This window comes from Cynocephalus volans, chromosome 4 (genome assembly GCF_027409185.1).
Source record: "Cynocephalus volans isolate mCynVol1 chromosome 4, mCynVol1.pri, whole genome shotgun sequence".
NCBI lineage: Eukaryota > Metazoa > Chordata > Mammalia > Dermoptera > Cynocephalidae > Cynocephalus > Cynocephalus volans.
This window is the reverse complement of record NC_084463.1, coordinates 51,175,492-51,190,070: the sequence shown is the minus strand read 5'-3', so window position 1 is coordinate 51,190,070 and position 14,579 is coordinate 51,175,492. Positions and strand designations below refer to the sequence as shown.

General features: G+C 56.5%; 1 protein-coding gene across 15 annotated transcripts; it reads left to right on the top strand.

The window, feature by feature from the left end:
- The first annotated feature begins 3,035 nt into the window (after positions 1–3,035).
- On the top strand, positions 3,036–14,248 carry GUK1 (guanylate kinase 1). Of its 15 annotated transcripts, none has more exons than XM_063095286.1 (13): positions 3,309–3,323; positions 6,852–6,903; positions 7,252–7,348; positions 8,263–8,304; positions 8,791–8,922; positions 9,273–9,297; positions 10,794–10,907; positions 11,314–11,355; positions 11,865–11,961; positions 12,463–12,601; positions 12,684–12,768; positions 13,544–13,629; positions 13,892–14,248. In XM_063095286.1, exons 7-13 carry the CDS (start codon positions 10,796–10,798, stop codon positions 13,925–13,927), a joined length of 597 nt encoding a protein of 198 aa, XP_062951356.1. In that variant the 5' UTR covers positions 3,309–3,323; positions 6,852–6,903; positions 7,252–7,348; positions 8,263–8,304; positions 8,791–8,922; positions 9,273–9,297; positions 10,794–10,795; the 3' UTR covers positions 13,928–14,248. The 15 variants fall into 15 exon arrangements, with proteins under 15 accessions (XP_062951345.1, XP_062951346.1, XP_062951348.1 ...); XM_063095284.1 differs by having other exon boundaries at positions 9,220–9,297; XM_063095285.1 differs by lacking the exon at positions 9,273–9,297.
- The last annotated feature ends 331 nt before the right edge of the window (positions 14,249–14,579 follow it).

Here is a 14,579-nt window from a genome sequence, read left to right as displayed (position 1 = left end):
ATGGGGTCTTCTGACCATATTTCTCTCTGACACTCCAACCCCTTCCCAAACGACGCCCCCTACCAGCAGGAAGTAGCCAGAGAGAAAAAGGATGTCACCCCTATTCTAACAAAAAGGGAGGAATATTAGGTCGTATGAGAACCCTTTTTCGGCTGCGCCCCATCGTGGTGCTGGCTACCCTTCTCTTCCGCTTTTTTGCTTCCCACTGGCGCCATAATACCTTCCTGCTGGCATGAATCACATGCCAATCTGCGCAGGCTCCCTGTTCCTGGCCCCTTAGCAACATGATCTATCCAATCCCCAAATGCCTCGTGTCCCCTGTAAACCTATCAACTCTCTTCTAACCCTATAAAACAGATGTACTCATTAAATAAATAGGAACTTCTCTGGCGAGCTGCCTTGTGTTTGTGCCTCATCCTTCCAGATAGCTTGATGTAAATTGCAAGGGACAAGTCTTGTGCCTGACGTATGGGTTACAAAAAGAGCTCACCAGAATGCCTAATACCATAACCAGAGTCATTCAGACTGCAAACCAGGATGAGAAGTTGATGACTCCATGCTGTCAACAGCTTTTCCAAAGATGTCAGAACAAGACTAGACTCTTACCCCTCTTAATTTTTCCTTGCTTTATGTGTATCTTTTCCACTTGGAAGGATAATAGTGTAGTTAGAATTTCACAATCAGCAGCTTCTGCAAGGTTAATTGATGAAATGTTGGACCTATCGTGCCAGACTCTAATCTTTACATGACTTAAGAGATCCTTTAGTAAACCTAGTGGACTAAAGCAGCATACCTAACACAACTGTTTTTTAAGACCTCTATACTCACTTGTTCTCACTCCGTCTTAATTTAACTGTATTACCTACTAGCTGGGCAGGGAAGATCTCTGCCATTGCTAACACTTCTTGTTGCATGTGGATAAATATATAGGGTATTGAAGAGACTCAGTGGCAAAAAATTAATCAACAGGCTACTTGGTTAAAATGGGAAGACTCCTTATCTGGCTCATTCTTTGGTCTATTCAAGTCTTGTTGGTTTGACTCATGGGCACCCTGGCCAAGGAGCTGGATTGAATGTGTCCTCTAAAGTTGCGTGTGTTGGAAGCTTAATCCCCACTGTAACGGTTAAGAGGGCAGGAACTCCTATTATGGTATGTGAAAGGTGGGGACTTAAAGAGGTGATTAGATTGTGAGGACTGTACCCTTGTCATTGGATTGACCTATTCCTGGAGTAGTAAGATGGTTTAATGGGTGGTAATGGATGTGGTTCTGATGGCTTTAAAAAGAGAACAAGTGAGGCGGTTAGCTCTCTCTTGCTTAGCCCATTCGCCATGTGATGGCGTCTCTGTAGAGAGAGTCACCAACCACCAAGAACAAGGCCTCACCAGATGTGTCCCCTTGACTTTGGACTTCCCAGCCTCCAAAACTGTAAGGAATAAATTTTATTCCTTTTAAAGTTATCCTGTTTCAGGTATTCTAAGTAACAGGAAACAGACCAATACAGAGCATACTCCAAACCCTTAGTATTATCCTCCTGATAGTCATAATAGTAGTCTCCCTGGTGTGCTGTATTAAATGTTTGCATGCAGCCATCCCACAAATGTCAAGTGGTCTCTTTCGGCTGGAACAACTCAAAGAAACGAGACATTCATAAACTATGAATGATGTGTTAAGACCAGAAACCTAGAATGACAATAACTGAGAGTAGCACTGAGGCCCTGAGTTTTGTCACATTCTTACCTACGGGAGAACCTGACCAAAAGGGGGAAATTGTTAAACAAAAATTATGGAAAGCCATTTTGTTGGACTGAGCTTCTGCACTAGGCCCCAATAGACCAGACCAAACCAAAATGGAGTCACTCATGCTAAATGCCACATAAGTAGATAGATCCTGAAACAGACCACTTTTTCCTGAAAACAGGAGATTCCAGTCCATCTGAGTCAGAATAACGAAGTCCTCTCTGCTTTAACCCTTACCAAAAAAGTAGCCTGAAGTAAGCTTATGTTAATCAGTCAGTTTTTATATTGTTCTGTTTCGTCTCCACCTTACAAAACCCACTGTTCTGCTATTCCTTGGTGGGGGCTTTCATTCTGTTTTTTAGACTGGGGCTGTTCTGATTCATGGATTGCAAGTAAAACCCAATTATATCTATAACAACATTTGTTATAATTTTCTCTTTCGACAGCAGATTTCCCTTTTGCTTTTAAGAGCTTCCCCTAATCCCAAGCCCCTGGGACGCGCCTATGGCCCGCCGTTGCGCAGGTATCTCGGATTGCAATCCCTTACTATTCCTAAATAAAATCTTTGGTTTTGCAGAGTCAGTCTTTCTCTCGCTTAATGTAGGCTGACAGACATACGTGCCTGCAGGCTGGGACATGCAGCGGTGACCTGTGTCCCTGCAGATAGAGGTGGGGACGGCAGGGCCCTGAGGTGCAGATGGTCCCTGGCTTAATGATGGTTCAATTTAGGATTTTTCCTCTTTACGTGGTGCGAAAGCGGTACCCATTCCATGCGCTACCCACACGACCGTCGTTTTTTGCTTTCAGTACAGTATTCTATAGATTACTGAGCTCTTCCACACTTCATTATGTTGGATGACTGTGCCCAACCTTAGGCCAGTGGAAGTGTTCCCAGCACGTGTCAGGTCGGCTAGGCTAAGCTAGGACCTTCGGGAGGCTGGGTACACTGAGTGCGTTTTTGACTTAGGATACAACTTATAATGGGTTAACAGTGACATGAGCCCGCCCACCGCAAGTCCAGGAACACGTGTACTTTCCTGTGGGGCGGAGCGGGCGCAGAGGTGACGCACCGCACTGTGGGGCGGGGCGAGGCCGGAGTGAGTGGGATGGGCTCAGCGGTGAACTACGTCACTGTGGGTCTGGGCGAGGCTGGGGTGTGCGGGGCGGGCTCAGAGGTGATGTACGTCATTGTGGGGCGGGGCTGGCGCGACAGTGACCCGCGTCTCTGTGGGGCGGGGTGAAATCGGGTCGGGTGTAGCCGACAAGGCGACGAGTATGTCCCCAGGGCGGGGGCGGAGGCGGGGCCGACCCGGCACTAACATACTTATCGGCTGGCCCGGAAAGACGAAGCCGGCGTCGGCAGGGCCTACGCGGCGCCGTGACGTACGAGTGCGAGGCGACCGGCGCGGCTGGTGACGTAGACCCCGCCTGCGGAAGCGGGCTGGCGCGGCTAGTAACGTAGGCCTCCCCGTGGGCGGCCGGCCGGGCTCTGTGACGTAAGCGGGCGGCGACGGTGGCTGCCGATGCTGCGGCGCCCGCTGGCCGGGCTGGCGGCGGCCGCCCTGGGCCGGGCTCCTGCGGAAGGTGAGTGCGGGCCCGGGCTCGCGTGGGTGAGCTGACCCGGCCCGGGCGGCGGAGGCTGCGGCCTGCGCGTCCTGTCAGCCGCCTCCGGTGGCCCTCCTGGTCCGGATGCCTGGCAGATAGACGCGTTCCCCTGTCGACCCGCAGCACGACGGAGGAGACTGGGCGGAGCCCGGCCGTCCTGTGAGCGCGCCTGCGCCCCGCCGAGGCCGGGAGCCCTCCTGTGGCCCGGCACTCAGCTCCCGGCTGAGGTTCCCCCGAAATTTCATACCAGGCACACAGGTCCAGCGGCCTGTCCCCAGACAAAAGCGAACCACTTCAAAAGCCGAGTGTCACCTGTCACTCAGGAATACCAGTGACCGGAGGACAGGTGTTGGGCTAGCCCGTGTCCCTTGTAAACCTGAAGGTGAATGACCAGACCAAAGCAATCTCAAAGACTCAGATTTACCGAGATTTTTTTTTTCCTATTCTTTTCTTACTGAGGGGTTTTTTAAGAGGGGGCTGAGGGAGTGGAATGTGGGAAGTGAAAAGCAGAAGGGAGGGGCGTGAGCAGGAGGGCTTCATGCACGGTCTCTGGTGCAGAGTCTTGCCGAGACTCCGTCTTGTTTTTGCTCCCATTTTTGCTCTTATCTCAGGGTGTGGGTAGTACCTGTGTCACGGCAAGTAGCACCTCCAGGCTGGCTGGAAGACAACTTTACATTAATGTAAATAATGTCGTTTTGCTCCATAACCAAGGTTCAGAATGTCAAATAACCATGGGATAAGAGGAAACGCAGAAAAAAAACTGTGTCCTTTGAAAGTCTTTTAGAACCCATGTGGTTTTTAGGTCCCAACATGGTTTCAGTACTGCTCACTCCAGCACTCCCGCTGGGCTGGTTCTGTGTGGGCTTCAGTCCCCCGCTTCACCTGCAGTCCCGTTGGGGGTGGGGGGCTGGGCGAATGGAGCCGGCTTCCCCTGAGCTCCTGGGATTGCTGCAGGTGGGTTCCTTGTCTCTCCTGGCCCAGTGCAGATGCAGGGGCTTGGGGAAAAGCATATCTTTGGTGCAGGCCTTCCCAATGCGTGGGCGTGGCAGTTCAGGTTTACCTTCTCCCATGAAAAGAGAGCCCTAGTTGGGGCACCTGAGTTGCTTATCTGCCTATTCTAAGCATTGTATTAGAAGTAATCAGAGTGTGGCGGGGTACAGCGAGTGGGAGTGAGCTTGTTCATCTAGGTGGTGACTTGGGCAGGAGCAGCTGGAGCGTGCCACGTGGTTATCACTCATGAGAGTAGAGAGGAGAAGGTTGAAGCCGAGGTGATGGCTGGCCAGTCTTGGGTGGGGTTCAAGGGGAGAGGAGGAGGGAGATTTGCTTCCATGGGTGCCCCTCATGTTCACCCTTGCGTGGGTCCCCTGGAATGGCCTCTGAGCAGCACAGTTGCCCAAATCTCGGCTTTTCAGACTCTTCTGTCACTTTTATTTATTTATTTATTTATTTTATTTATTTATTTATTTTGTCGTTTTTTCGTGACCGGCACTCAGCCAGTGAGTGCACTGATCAGTCCTATATAGGATCCGAACCCGCGGTGGGAGCGTCGCCGCGCTCCCAGCGCAGCACTCTACCAAGTGCGCCACGGGCTCGGCCCTCTTCTGTCACTTTTAAACCTTTCTCTTCAGCACCAGGAAAGGGTGGGGCTAGGTACGGATCTGGGACTGAGCCCCTCTCTACCTCTTCACGCCTGCCTGCCCACACATAAGACTGGGATGGGAGGTGGGGTGGGGAGGTTCTGGGAACCCATCAGCCCAGCACTTTGTCTTTGGCTGGAATGGGTAAGACCAGCAGTTTTTTGGAGTAGCGGAATCGGGGAGTTATAAACGTGAACAGTGTACACTGCATTCTGTTCAGCCACATGAAACCTCACCTCTCTGTGTTTCAGTACAAGCGGTGTAGTCAAGAAATGGGGTCGAGGTGATTTGAAGAAGAGCAGGGAAGAGGAGGTAGGGGAGAGTGACTCCAGCCGCCCAGGAAGGAAAGGGAGAAAGGGGTGCCACTGGGAAGCTGTGGTGTGGGAGACAGTCGGCTCTGGGCCCCACACTGATCCTGCGTGTGCTGGGCCTCATTCTCCCCTCTGTATGAGAGAGAGGCCAGCCAACCCTGCAGGGCCCTGAGCTCCTTTCCACTCTTCCGTCCTTAGGCTCTGATTCCTTTCGTTTGGGCTCGCTCTGCCGTTGAACATAGGGTTGGTGCTCAGGACCTTGCACAAGCCTCAGCCAGCTCATTTCCTTACCGTCTTGTAGCCGGAACCCTCACACGGTGTGGCCTCTGGCCATCTCCTGTGCTGGGGCCTGGCTTCCTCAGGAGTAAAAGAATGTTCCCATCCCACTGTAGGAAGAAGAAGTGAGAACAAAAACACCCTGGGTGCTCCCAGTGTTGTCCCACTTAAAATGAAGCTCCAGAGGGCAAGGTGGTCTTATGTCACATGCCTAGAACGTGTCACACCAGGACAGATCCCCTGCACCCAAGGGTGGCTGGTCCTACCCACACTGCCTAGCAGGAGCAGGACTGGCCTGCACTTCCTGGAGTTGGCCCCAGAGCCTCTTGTGTCTGTGGCTTGCATCTCACAAGGCTGGAGGAAGCTGACTTTTTCAGGTTTCAGAAGGGTCACATCCTCTCTGTTGGTGTCTCCTGGAAGAGTGGGGAGGGAGGTGGGGTGGTGAGCACGGCCAGTTCTGAAGACAGGCTGGGATGTTGGGAGAAAACCAGAAGGAGGATCTTCTGCCTGGAGCTGCATGGGGAGCCCAGTTGGGGAGTGTGCTAGCAGGGAGTGTGTGGGCCACGGGTTTGCACTGGCAACTCCCAAGAGACCCTGTCTCTCGGAGCTTCTGTGGAAATTGCTTGCTGCGTTGTGGGGTTTTTGGCTTCTTGCCAGGCAGCTGAGGTTTAGGACTGTGGGATAGTGAAAGAGTAGAGGATCTAGGATGCTGTTGGTTGGAGGGCTTCTATCTCCCCAAAGGAAGACACCTCTGACCTGTGTGTTCCTGTGAGTCCTGCCAGGTGCTAGGGTGAAAGTCAGGCTCAGGGGTTTCCATCCCATTTGTGGATACCTGGAGGCTTGAGGTCTGGGACTACAGCTCTCCCTGAGGTTAGATGTGCTCCTGTGGCAGGTGGCTGTGGGGTCAGCCCTGTGATCGGTGACCTGAGGCCCCTCCTCAGGCTGGCAGCCCATCCCCTCATCTCCAGTGGTGGGTGTGCTTCACAGGGCCATGCTGCCCCAGAAGTGCCTGCATCCCCTTGTTGTCTGCCCATGGTACCTCCTGGACTGGCCAGGGTCCCCAGATGAGGTATGTGTGGTGTGCTCTCTGCTTGGGCAGAGCCGATTGCAGGGGATCCAGGGAGAGCAAAGTGTTGGTTCCTAGAGGGCTCGCAGCAGCCGGTGTGCCTGCCCTGTGCTCAGGTGAGACAGCACAGCTGCACAGATGCCCTGTGAGGTGAGGCCGGAGCCATCTATACCCATCCCTGGAGGGTGGCAGACTGAACCAGTGTCTTCCCACCCAGGAGGGACGGCACCGACACTGGGAGAGGCCCGGAAGCCTGGACTCGATGAGAGGTGAGGGTGGCTCAGGAGGGAAACCCTGTGGGGCAGAACAGGCTGTGATGTGGGTGATTCTCAGATGTCTGCCGTGTGCTGGGCACTGTGTGAGCTTTTGCTTCGTCTGACGTTGTCAGAGCTGTGGGTAGATGGATGCCCTTAGGGGCCAGGACAGTGGGGTGCTGGGGCGGGCTTGGGGGCGGGGCATAGGGTGGAGAAGAGGGTGGAGACCAGGGTCTCCAGGTGACATGGTGGTAAAAGTCTGCTGAGTGCAGCTCATCTTCGAGGATGAGCCTCAGGTGTGGCCGCTTCTGTTTGTTGTAGAGCATTGTGTTTGGTTGCTACTGAAGCGCTTTTATTTTCCAGGTGGGTTTGCGGTCGGCTTAGTCTGTTTCAGGTCTTAGGAGCTTAGAGCCAGTGGCCCAGGGAACAACATTTGGGGATCAGCCTGCATGTCCTGAAGGTGGGCAGCAGTTGGAGACCTCGGGAGGGTGTTGTAGGGGGAGCTGGTGGGTCCTGCTGGTGAGTTTACAGTTGGAGACCGCAGGCGCTGGTAAGGAGGCTGCCAGGGTCCCCATGCAGGTGGTGGGTGCCACGGAGGTGTGCCACAGGTGCCTGCATTGCCAGTTGCTGTGAGGCTTTTGCGGGCGGGAGGGGCAGATGCCACTCCCTGGTGTCCACTCTGGGGATCTCGCTCACAGCCTCCTTGCCTCTGGAGAGTCCCTTTGGATTCTCAGCTTAGTAACCCACACAGCCTAACTGCTGTTGGTGCTAAGCTTGGGGCAGGGTCCTCAGGCCCTCTCACCCATCAGAATCACCAAGGGCCCATTTCTTGGTGGGGGCCACCCTGTGGGTTGGGTCTCTGAGAGGCCCTGCTGTGGGGTCCCTAGATTGGTCCTTGGCCATACAGAGGGGAGCAGGGACCCGAGTTTGGGGGTTTGACACAGGGAATTTAATATTCTGGCCTAGGGCTCTGAGAATGAGGGTGGGCAGGCCTGCCTCCCTCCCCTTGAGGTCAGTGTGGCCCCATTGGGGATCGGGCTGAGGATTTCAGATGCCATGTATTAGTGGGGATGGGTGTGGTGCTGTGCCCTGGGGCACCCTGCAGGCCACAGCTCCAGTGAGGTCAGAGGCCAGGAACATGGCATCACAGAGGCCAGCTAGAGAGTGCCAAGGAGGGGTCGGGAGCCGAGTGGCCACTGGACCTGGCAGTGGGTTGGCAGGAGGTGACCTGAGATGGGCCAACTCAGTGGCGCAATGGGACAGAAGCCCACAGAGCCCAGCCCTGGGAGTCCCACTCTTTTGCCTCAGTAGCCCCCCTGCGTCCAGCCCTTCAAAGCACACAGCTCAGCTGTGGTTTTCTATCCTGTGCTCCAGTGGTTCTTGTAAGATCCGTAAGTCTCCACTTCAGTGGTGTCGGTAAGTGGTGTAGGTGTGCTGTGAGGGCTTGCTGCTGTGTTCCAGGAACCGTGTGGCCTGCCCCTCAGCAATGCTGGTCTAATGGCACTGTTTACTTATATGTGGATTTTTTGTCTTGTGGTGTTTTTTTTGCAGCTGACCGGTACAATGACTTTGGTGTTATAAGGCTGTGCTCTTAACCAATTGAGCTAACCAGCCAGGCTGCGGATTTTTTAAATAAACATATCAGACCCTTTTGGTTAGATATGTCTCAAATGCATGACATCTCATTGAACAATTAAGTGGCTTGATTAACAGTAAGCTATTAGTAGATAAGTAGTTACTACTTAAGGAGCTGGCGTCTGCCCCCACACCCCTACAGTGCTTGAGTGGGGAGGGGTCAGTGCCCCTAAGCCCCCTGTTGCTCAACAGTCACCTGTACATTTAAGCTAAAAAGCCCCATAAGTAAGCACTACCTTTAACCCCTTTTATTTGCGGGGGATCCAGGAGCTCCAGAAGTTGGCCCAGGTCCCAAAGCTCCGGTGTTGCAGGAGACTCCAGGGGCCATGTGGCTCGAGCATTGAGTAGCTGAATGTGCTGAGACAGCCTGTGGCAGAGCTGCTCGCAGACAGCCTCGTGGTAACTCGGGGAGCTCTTCGCTCAGCTGAATGTCCTGGTGCAGTGGGCAGAGAGGCGAGAGCAACCCTGTGGGGTTAAGTACGGGAGCTGGGGTGGAAGGAGTGTGTGGGGTCGACAGGGCATAGTGGGGGCGCTGGGCACCAGGAGGAGAGGCCTTAGCTGCTCTGTGGGTGGGAGAACTGGGAGGCCAGAAAGGAGTTGGGGGCCCCCAGTGGGGATTGTGGTTAGGTTAAAATGACATGTTGTGATAGGAAGCCTCAAAAAGGCAGAAAAGAGTGAGGACTTTATCATTTACAGATAACACACTTAACCACTTGGAGGGTTCCCTTCTTCCTGTGTCTTTTTACTAGGTGGTCCTGTGGGTTTCTTCTAAAGGTGTGTGTGCATACGTGTGTGGTGGGCATCCGTGTGTGTGTGTAGGGTGTGTGTGTGCAGTGTGTGCCATGTGTGTGATGCTTTTGTGAGATTACCTCTGTGGCCTACATTGGGGATTAGGAGCTTGGCCCCAGGGCCCTGCTGGAGGCCGTCTGGGCTGATGCAGGCCCCCCCACCCACTGTCAGGTACTTCTGTCTTCTGCTCCTCTGCCCTCCCTCCCCCACCTGCATAAGAGGCTGTCCCAAGCTCTTGAGTTGCGGGGAGCCCCTCCAGCTCCTCACAATACCCTCTGGGGACTCCATCTGCCTAGGCCCCAGCCCTTGGCCTTATGCACAGGTCAGCTTACGTGGGCTGAGTGGCAGCTGCAGTCTCAAGGGCAGGGCAGGAGTGGCCTTTTCATTCCAGCACAGCCAGAGGCAGGGCTCGCTTCCCTGTGAGGGCGGAGGGCGGAGGGCGGAGGGCCCCCTGCCCTGGGGATTTATAGCTCTAAGGGTGAGGAGCAGGCCTGGCAGGGATTAGGGATGCAGCACCTCCAGCCTCAATCCAGAGCAGCCCAGACTCGCCCCAGGCTGACCACAGACGCCACACCCTATCAAGCAGGTGGGTCCTGTTCCCGGAAGGTGGGAGGGGGCTGCCTACGCACGATCCCCTTGAGGGCTGCTCTGGAGGGAGGTGGGGTATGGGAGGGGTGCAGGTGGAGTGGGGGGGCAGCCAGAGCTCAGAGCTGGGATTCCTGTCTTTGGAAGGGGTTCCAGTCCCTGGAAGGTGCTCACCAAACCTTAGGGAAGGAAGCTGAGGTCCCAGATTGGAGCTGATTCCCAGACCTCAGCTCCTTCCCCCTGGCCTCTCAGTTCCCTCACTCGCAACAGGGTGAGCCCATACTAGTTCACTTTCTTGGAGGGCTGGCGGGGCAGGGCTCGAGCATTGGAGATGGGGTCCCAAGTCTAATGGGAAGTTTCTGGAATGGGCTCAGGTTCCTAAGAATTTAAGGCCATGTCTGCTGGGCGTGGTGCCTGGAGACGTGCATAGAGGCAGAGATGGGGCACTTCCATCCAGCTCAGCAGCCCAGTGGGCAGTGCACACATAGGAGCCCATCCAGGCTCCCAGGTGGGGTTTCAGGGTGGACGGCATTTGTCTGGGCTGGGGACACCTGGCCGAGGCAGACAGGGTCAGGCCATGCAGATGGGCTTGATGGGCTCCCTCCTCAGAGCCCTGTCCATGCGGCTGTCCCTCCCTTGCTTTTGCTGCATTTGTGAAAGTGTCTGGTTTAACTGCTGTTTTGTGCATGGTGTATGTTACAATGTGACTTAGCCGTGGAAGACGAGCCCCAGGGTCCCATGAGCCCCAGGGTCCAATAAGCCCCTGCGTCCACTGCCCCCTGTTCCTAATCAGATGTTTGCTGAGTGAATAATGAGGACAGAGGCTTGGGGTGCTGTGTATGCCACAGCCTGTCCCAGGAGCTCCACCCATGTCCGCAGCTCCCCCTTCTCCACAGTCATGTCAGGACCCAGGCCCGTGGTGCTGAGCGGGCCCTCGGGGGCTGGGAAGAGCACACTGCTGAAGAAGCTGCTCCAGGAGCACGGCAGCATCTTTGGCTTCAGTGTGTCCCGTGAGTGCTGTGGGAGGGGAAGGGTGTCTCCAGAGCCGGGGGTATGGGGGGGACTGTCCCTACACTGTGACCAGTCCTGCAGACCTCCCCTCACACACACACACAGCTGGGGACTGTCCCTGCCCTGTTAGCACTCCTGCAACCCGCCCCCAAATACACACACACTCTCTTGGGTGGAGTGCACTCAGCTCCCCTCTTTCCCTCTGTCTTTCCTCTCCCGTGGGGCTATGGCTTGATGACCCACTGGCCGCCTAGGTGGTCCTCTGAGGACAGGGTCGCTGCCCCGACTGTCTCTGGAGCCCTTCCTGCTACACCCTGGAGGGCTGAGCTAATCCTCATAGGGAAGGCCCTATGGTGGGGGTAGCGGCTTAGTGTCCCCACAGTGAATGATAGGGCTTTTTCCTAGATACCACGAGGGACCCACGGCCTGGAGAGGAGAACGGCAAAGGTGAGCAGGCCTGGTGGGTCTGTGGGCCCTGCAGGCTGCAGCTGACATGCGGGTGATGTGGGAAGTCCCATGAGGACCCTCAGTGCCCTAAAAGTACAATGAGGCCTGCCCATACCCTCTTTCTGTGGGTCACAATGCTCATGGCGTAGTCTGCTCTCTATTAGATGGGTCCCTGCCTCCAGGGGTGCGGACTTCGTTAAGTTATGTGTCCATCTCTTAGCTGAGGTGGCGTGTTGTGTGGCCAAGAGCATAGCTGTGCTACATTCTCTGTGGTCCTGCTAGATGGAGCTGTTCCTCCGCGGTCTCCATGTGGGATATGGCAGTGTCCAGCCCCCCAGTGTGGACAGTGTGAGAAGTAGCGTCTGCCTCCTCCTGGCCTGGCATGGGCCTGGCCGGAGCAGCCCTGGGGTGGGGTAGACGGAGGGACAGCACCCATGCCGGGGGGAGAAGGATGCTACTCCAGCTGCCTGGGCCGCATGGTGCCCTCTGGACAACCCCCTCCTCTGCAGATTACTACTTTGTGACCAGGGAGGTGATGCAGCGGGATATTACAGCTGGTGACTTCATTGAGTATGCCGAGTTCTCAGGGAACCTATACGGAACAAGGTGGGCCACATGGTGCTGTGCCCTGGGAGTTGGGTTGTGAGCAGTGATCAGTCCTCTCCCCCGCCTGCATTCACATCTCAGCTGCACTGCAGCCCCTCACTGAGCAGAGGCTCCATGGGCTCCTCCCCACAGGGCTGCTGTCCTGGCTGGGGGGCTGGCAGGCCTGGTCATGCCTGCACGCAGTGGCTGACCCTGGGCTGTCCTCCTGGGGTGAGGGGCCACACAAGACACCTTGCACTTGCTGCAGGTGCAGTGGGAGGGGCAGGCAGTGGGCTCTGAGGGTGTCATTGGGGCTTCTGTGCTGCCTAAGATGGCAGTGCCGCACAGCCTGCCCAGGGTCTCTGGCCATGCAGTGCCTGCTGGGGACAGCCCCATCTGTGGCTGGGACTTGGCTGCACAGGGTGATGGGCCCTGCAGGCAAAGGCATGCTGGGTGCCCCTGAAAGCATGCTGGGTGTTGGGGTTGGGGCAAGCCATGGCTGACCCACACCCCCACCCCCAGCAAGGCGGCTGTGCAGGCAGTGCAGGCCATGAACCGTATCTGCGTGCTGGATGTGGACCTGCAGGGCGTGCGCAACATCAAGAAGACCGACCTGCGGCCCATCTACATCTCTGTGCAGCCGCCCTCGCTGGATGTCCTGGTGGAGACCTGGGGCCTGGGGCCCGGGCAGGGGGTTGGGCTCGTGCCTGGGAGGCTGCTGACCCCACGGGCCTGCCTTTCAGGAGCAGCGGCTGCGGCAACGCAACACCGAGACAGAGGAGAGCCTGGTGAAGCGGCTGGCTTCCGCCCAGGCCGACATGGACAGCAGTGAGTGCCCGTGCCCTCCCCAGCCCCACATCCACCCACGACCTCCCTCTGAGCAGCCAGCCACCGCTCACCTCATGATGGGGAGGGTCCAGAGCTAGGAGATTGGCACAGGAGAGGGAAGTTGGTGTTCTGATTCCTACAGCACCACAGTCTCTTTGGAGGATCCCTGTGGAGGATACCCAGAACCCTCTCTGTCACCCAGGGTCCCTGTGGATGGTGTGCAGAACCCCCTCTGTCACCCAGCTTCCCTGTGGAGGGTCTGCAGAACCCTGTCTGACACCCAGTGTCCCTGTGGATGGTCTGCAGAACCCCCGCTGTCACCCAGCGTCCTTGTGGATGGTCTGCAGAACCCCCTCTGTCACCCAGCTTCCCTGTGGAGGGTCCCCAGACTACCCTCTCCCCATGGAGGATCTGCAAACCTTTTCTTACTCAGCTGGGTGGCGTTGTAGGCATCCTGTCACAGCTGTTACCTCCCATCTGGGTCTGATTTTGTCCTCACGAAGAGTGTGTTATTTAAACGTCCTTTTTCATGTGGGGCACTTGCAGCAGTGTTACAGGATAATGTAACCCCTGACCCGAGTCCTGGGCATGGCCAGTGATGGGAGCAGTGGTGTCCAGGATCCAGGGCTCAGGGGCTCCCACACAGAATGGAATCCCAGCTGGAGTCCCTGCCCTGGACAGGAACAGGCCAACTGCAGCCCATCGCTCAGCTCCAGTGGTTGTGCAGAGGCCAGGGCAGGCTCACTGTGTTTCTGACCCCAGCCTTCCCCCCCAGGCAAAGATCCTGGCCTGTTTGACCTGGTTATCATCAATGACAACCTGGACAAGGCCTACGCAGCGCTGAAGGAGGCGCTCTCTGAGGTGGGTCCCTTCCACAGAACATGCCCACCTGTACTGTTCCCGCCTGTCCCCTACCCATCAGTAGTTCTTCCAGCCCAGACCCTGTCCTCACACCACCTTGGGAGAGGCCCAGAGGCTCAATCCACTGTATATGAGGCCACTGAGGCTCAGACGGGAAGGAGTTGACCTCAGCACCAGGGCAAGGCCCCCTTGGCCCACCAGGAGGGAGGGCGGTAGGCCCAGCCGTCCGGTATCCAGCCTCCCCTTGCTCCTTCCCTGGCAGGAAATCAGGAAAGCTCAAGGGACCAGCCACGCCTGAGGAGTCCTGCTCTCCATTCCACGGGTGCCTCCCGATCTCAAAGCATGGCGGGGCCCAGTCGGGGCCCCCATGAGTCATGCAAGACCAGGGGCAGGTGTCCACTGGCTGGGTTTGTGGAGCCTCTCCCTTGCTGGCTGCACAGTGGTTCTGCGTCCTCAACTGACGTCTGGGGCAAGAGGGGTGCTGCCCATGTCCCATGTCCCGTGCGGTTGGAGGGCCCTGGGGCACCCCCCCATCTGCCCTCCCTGGGCTGTCCCCTGTCCCCATTCCTGTCCCTCCCGCTGGAGCTGGGGCTGACATAATAAAGTAACTGTTAGGTTAGAGTGTCTGTGCGGCCCTGAGGCTGGGCGGGGCCTGATCCTGATCAAGGCAGCCCTGCCTGGCCTCAGCTGGATCCTAGCTGCTGCCTCCTCCCGCCTCCCACCGCCCTCCATCCCTGTTCCACTGGTCACAGGGTGCCAGCCAGGGCTGCTCCCCACTATGCATCTTCCCCAGGAGCCCATTGGCATCTCGCTGGGTGGGGCTGTCCATCGGCCAGGGCAGAGTGAGCCATACCTGCATAGGCTCAGCCCTGGAAAGCCCCCAGTGTCACCTGTCCTAGCTGGTCCTGAGCCGGATGGGGGGCTGCAGAGCGACAGACTGTGCAGGAAGG

Excerpts from the sequence above, each read along its gene's own strand:
- GUK1 (XM_063095275.1), top strand. The coding sequence starts at position 3,263 with ATGCTGCGGCGCCCGCTGGCCGGGCTGGCGGCGGCCGCCCTGGGCCGG. Across the intron at positions 3,324-6,851 it reads GGGCCGGGCTCCTGCGGAAG|GAGGGACGGCACCGACACTG; the intron begins GTGAGTGCGGGC and ends CTTCCCACCCAG. Across the intron at positions 6,904-8,262 it reads AAGCCTGGACTCGATGAGAG|TGGTTCTTGTAAGATCCGTA; the intron begins GTGAGGGTGGCT and ends CCTGTGCTCCAG.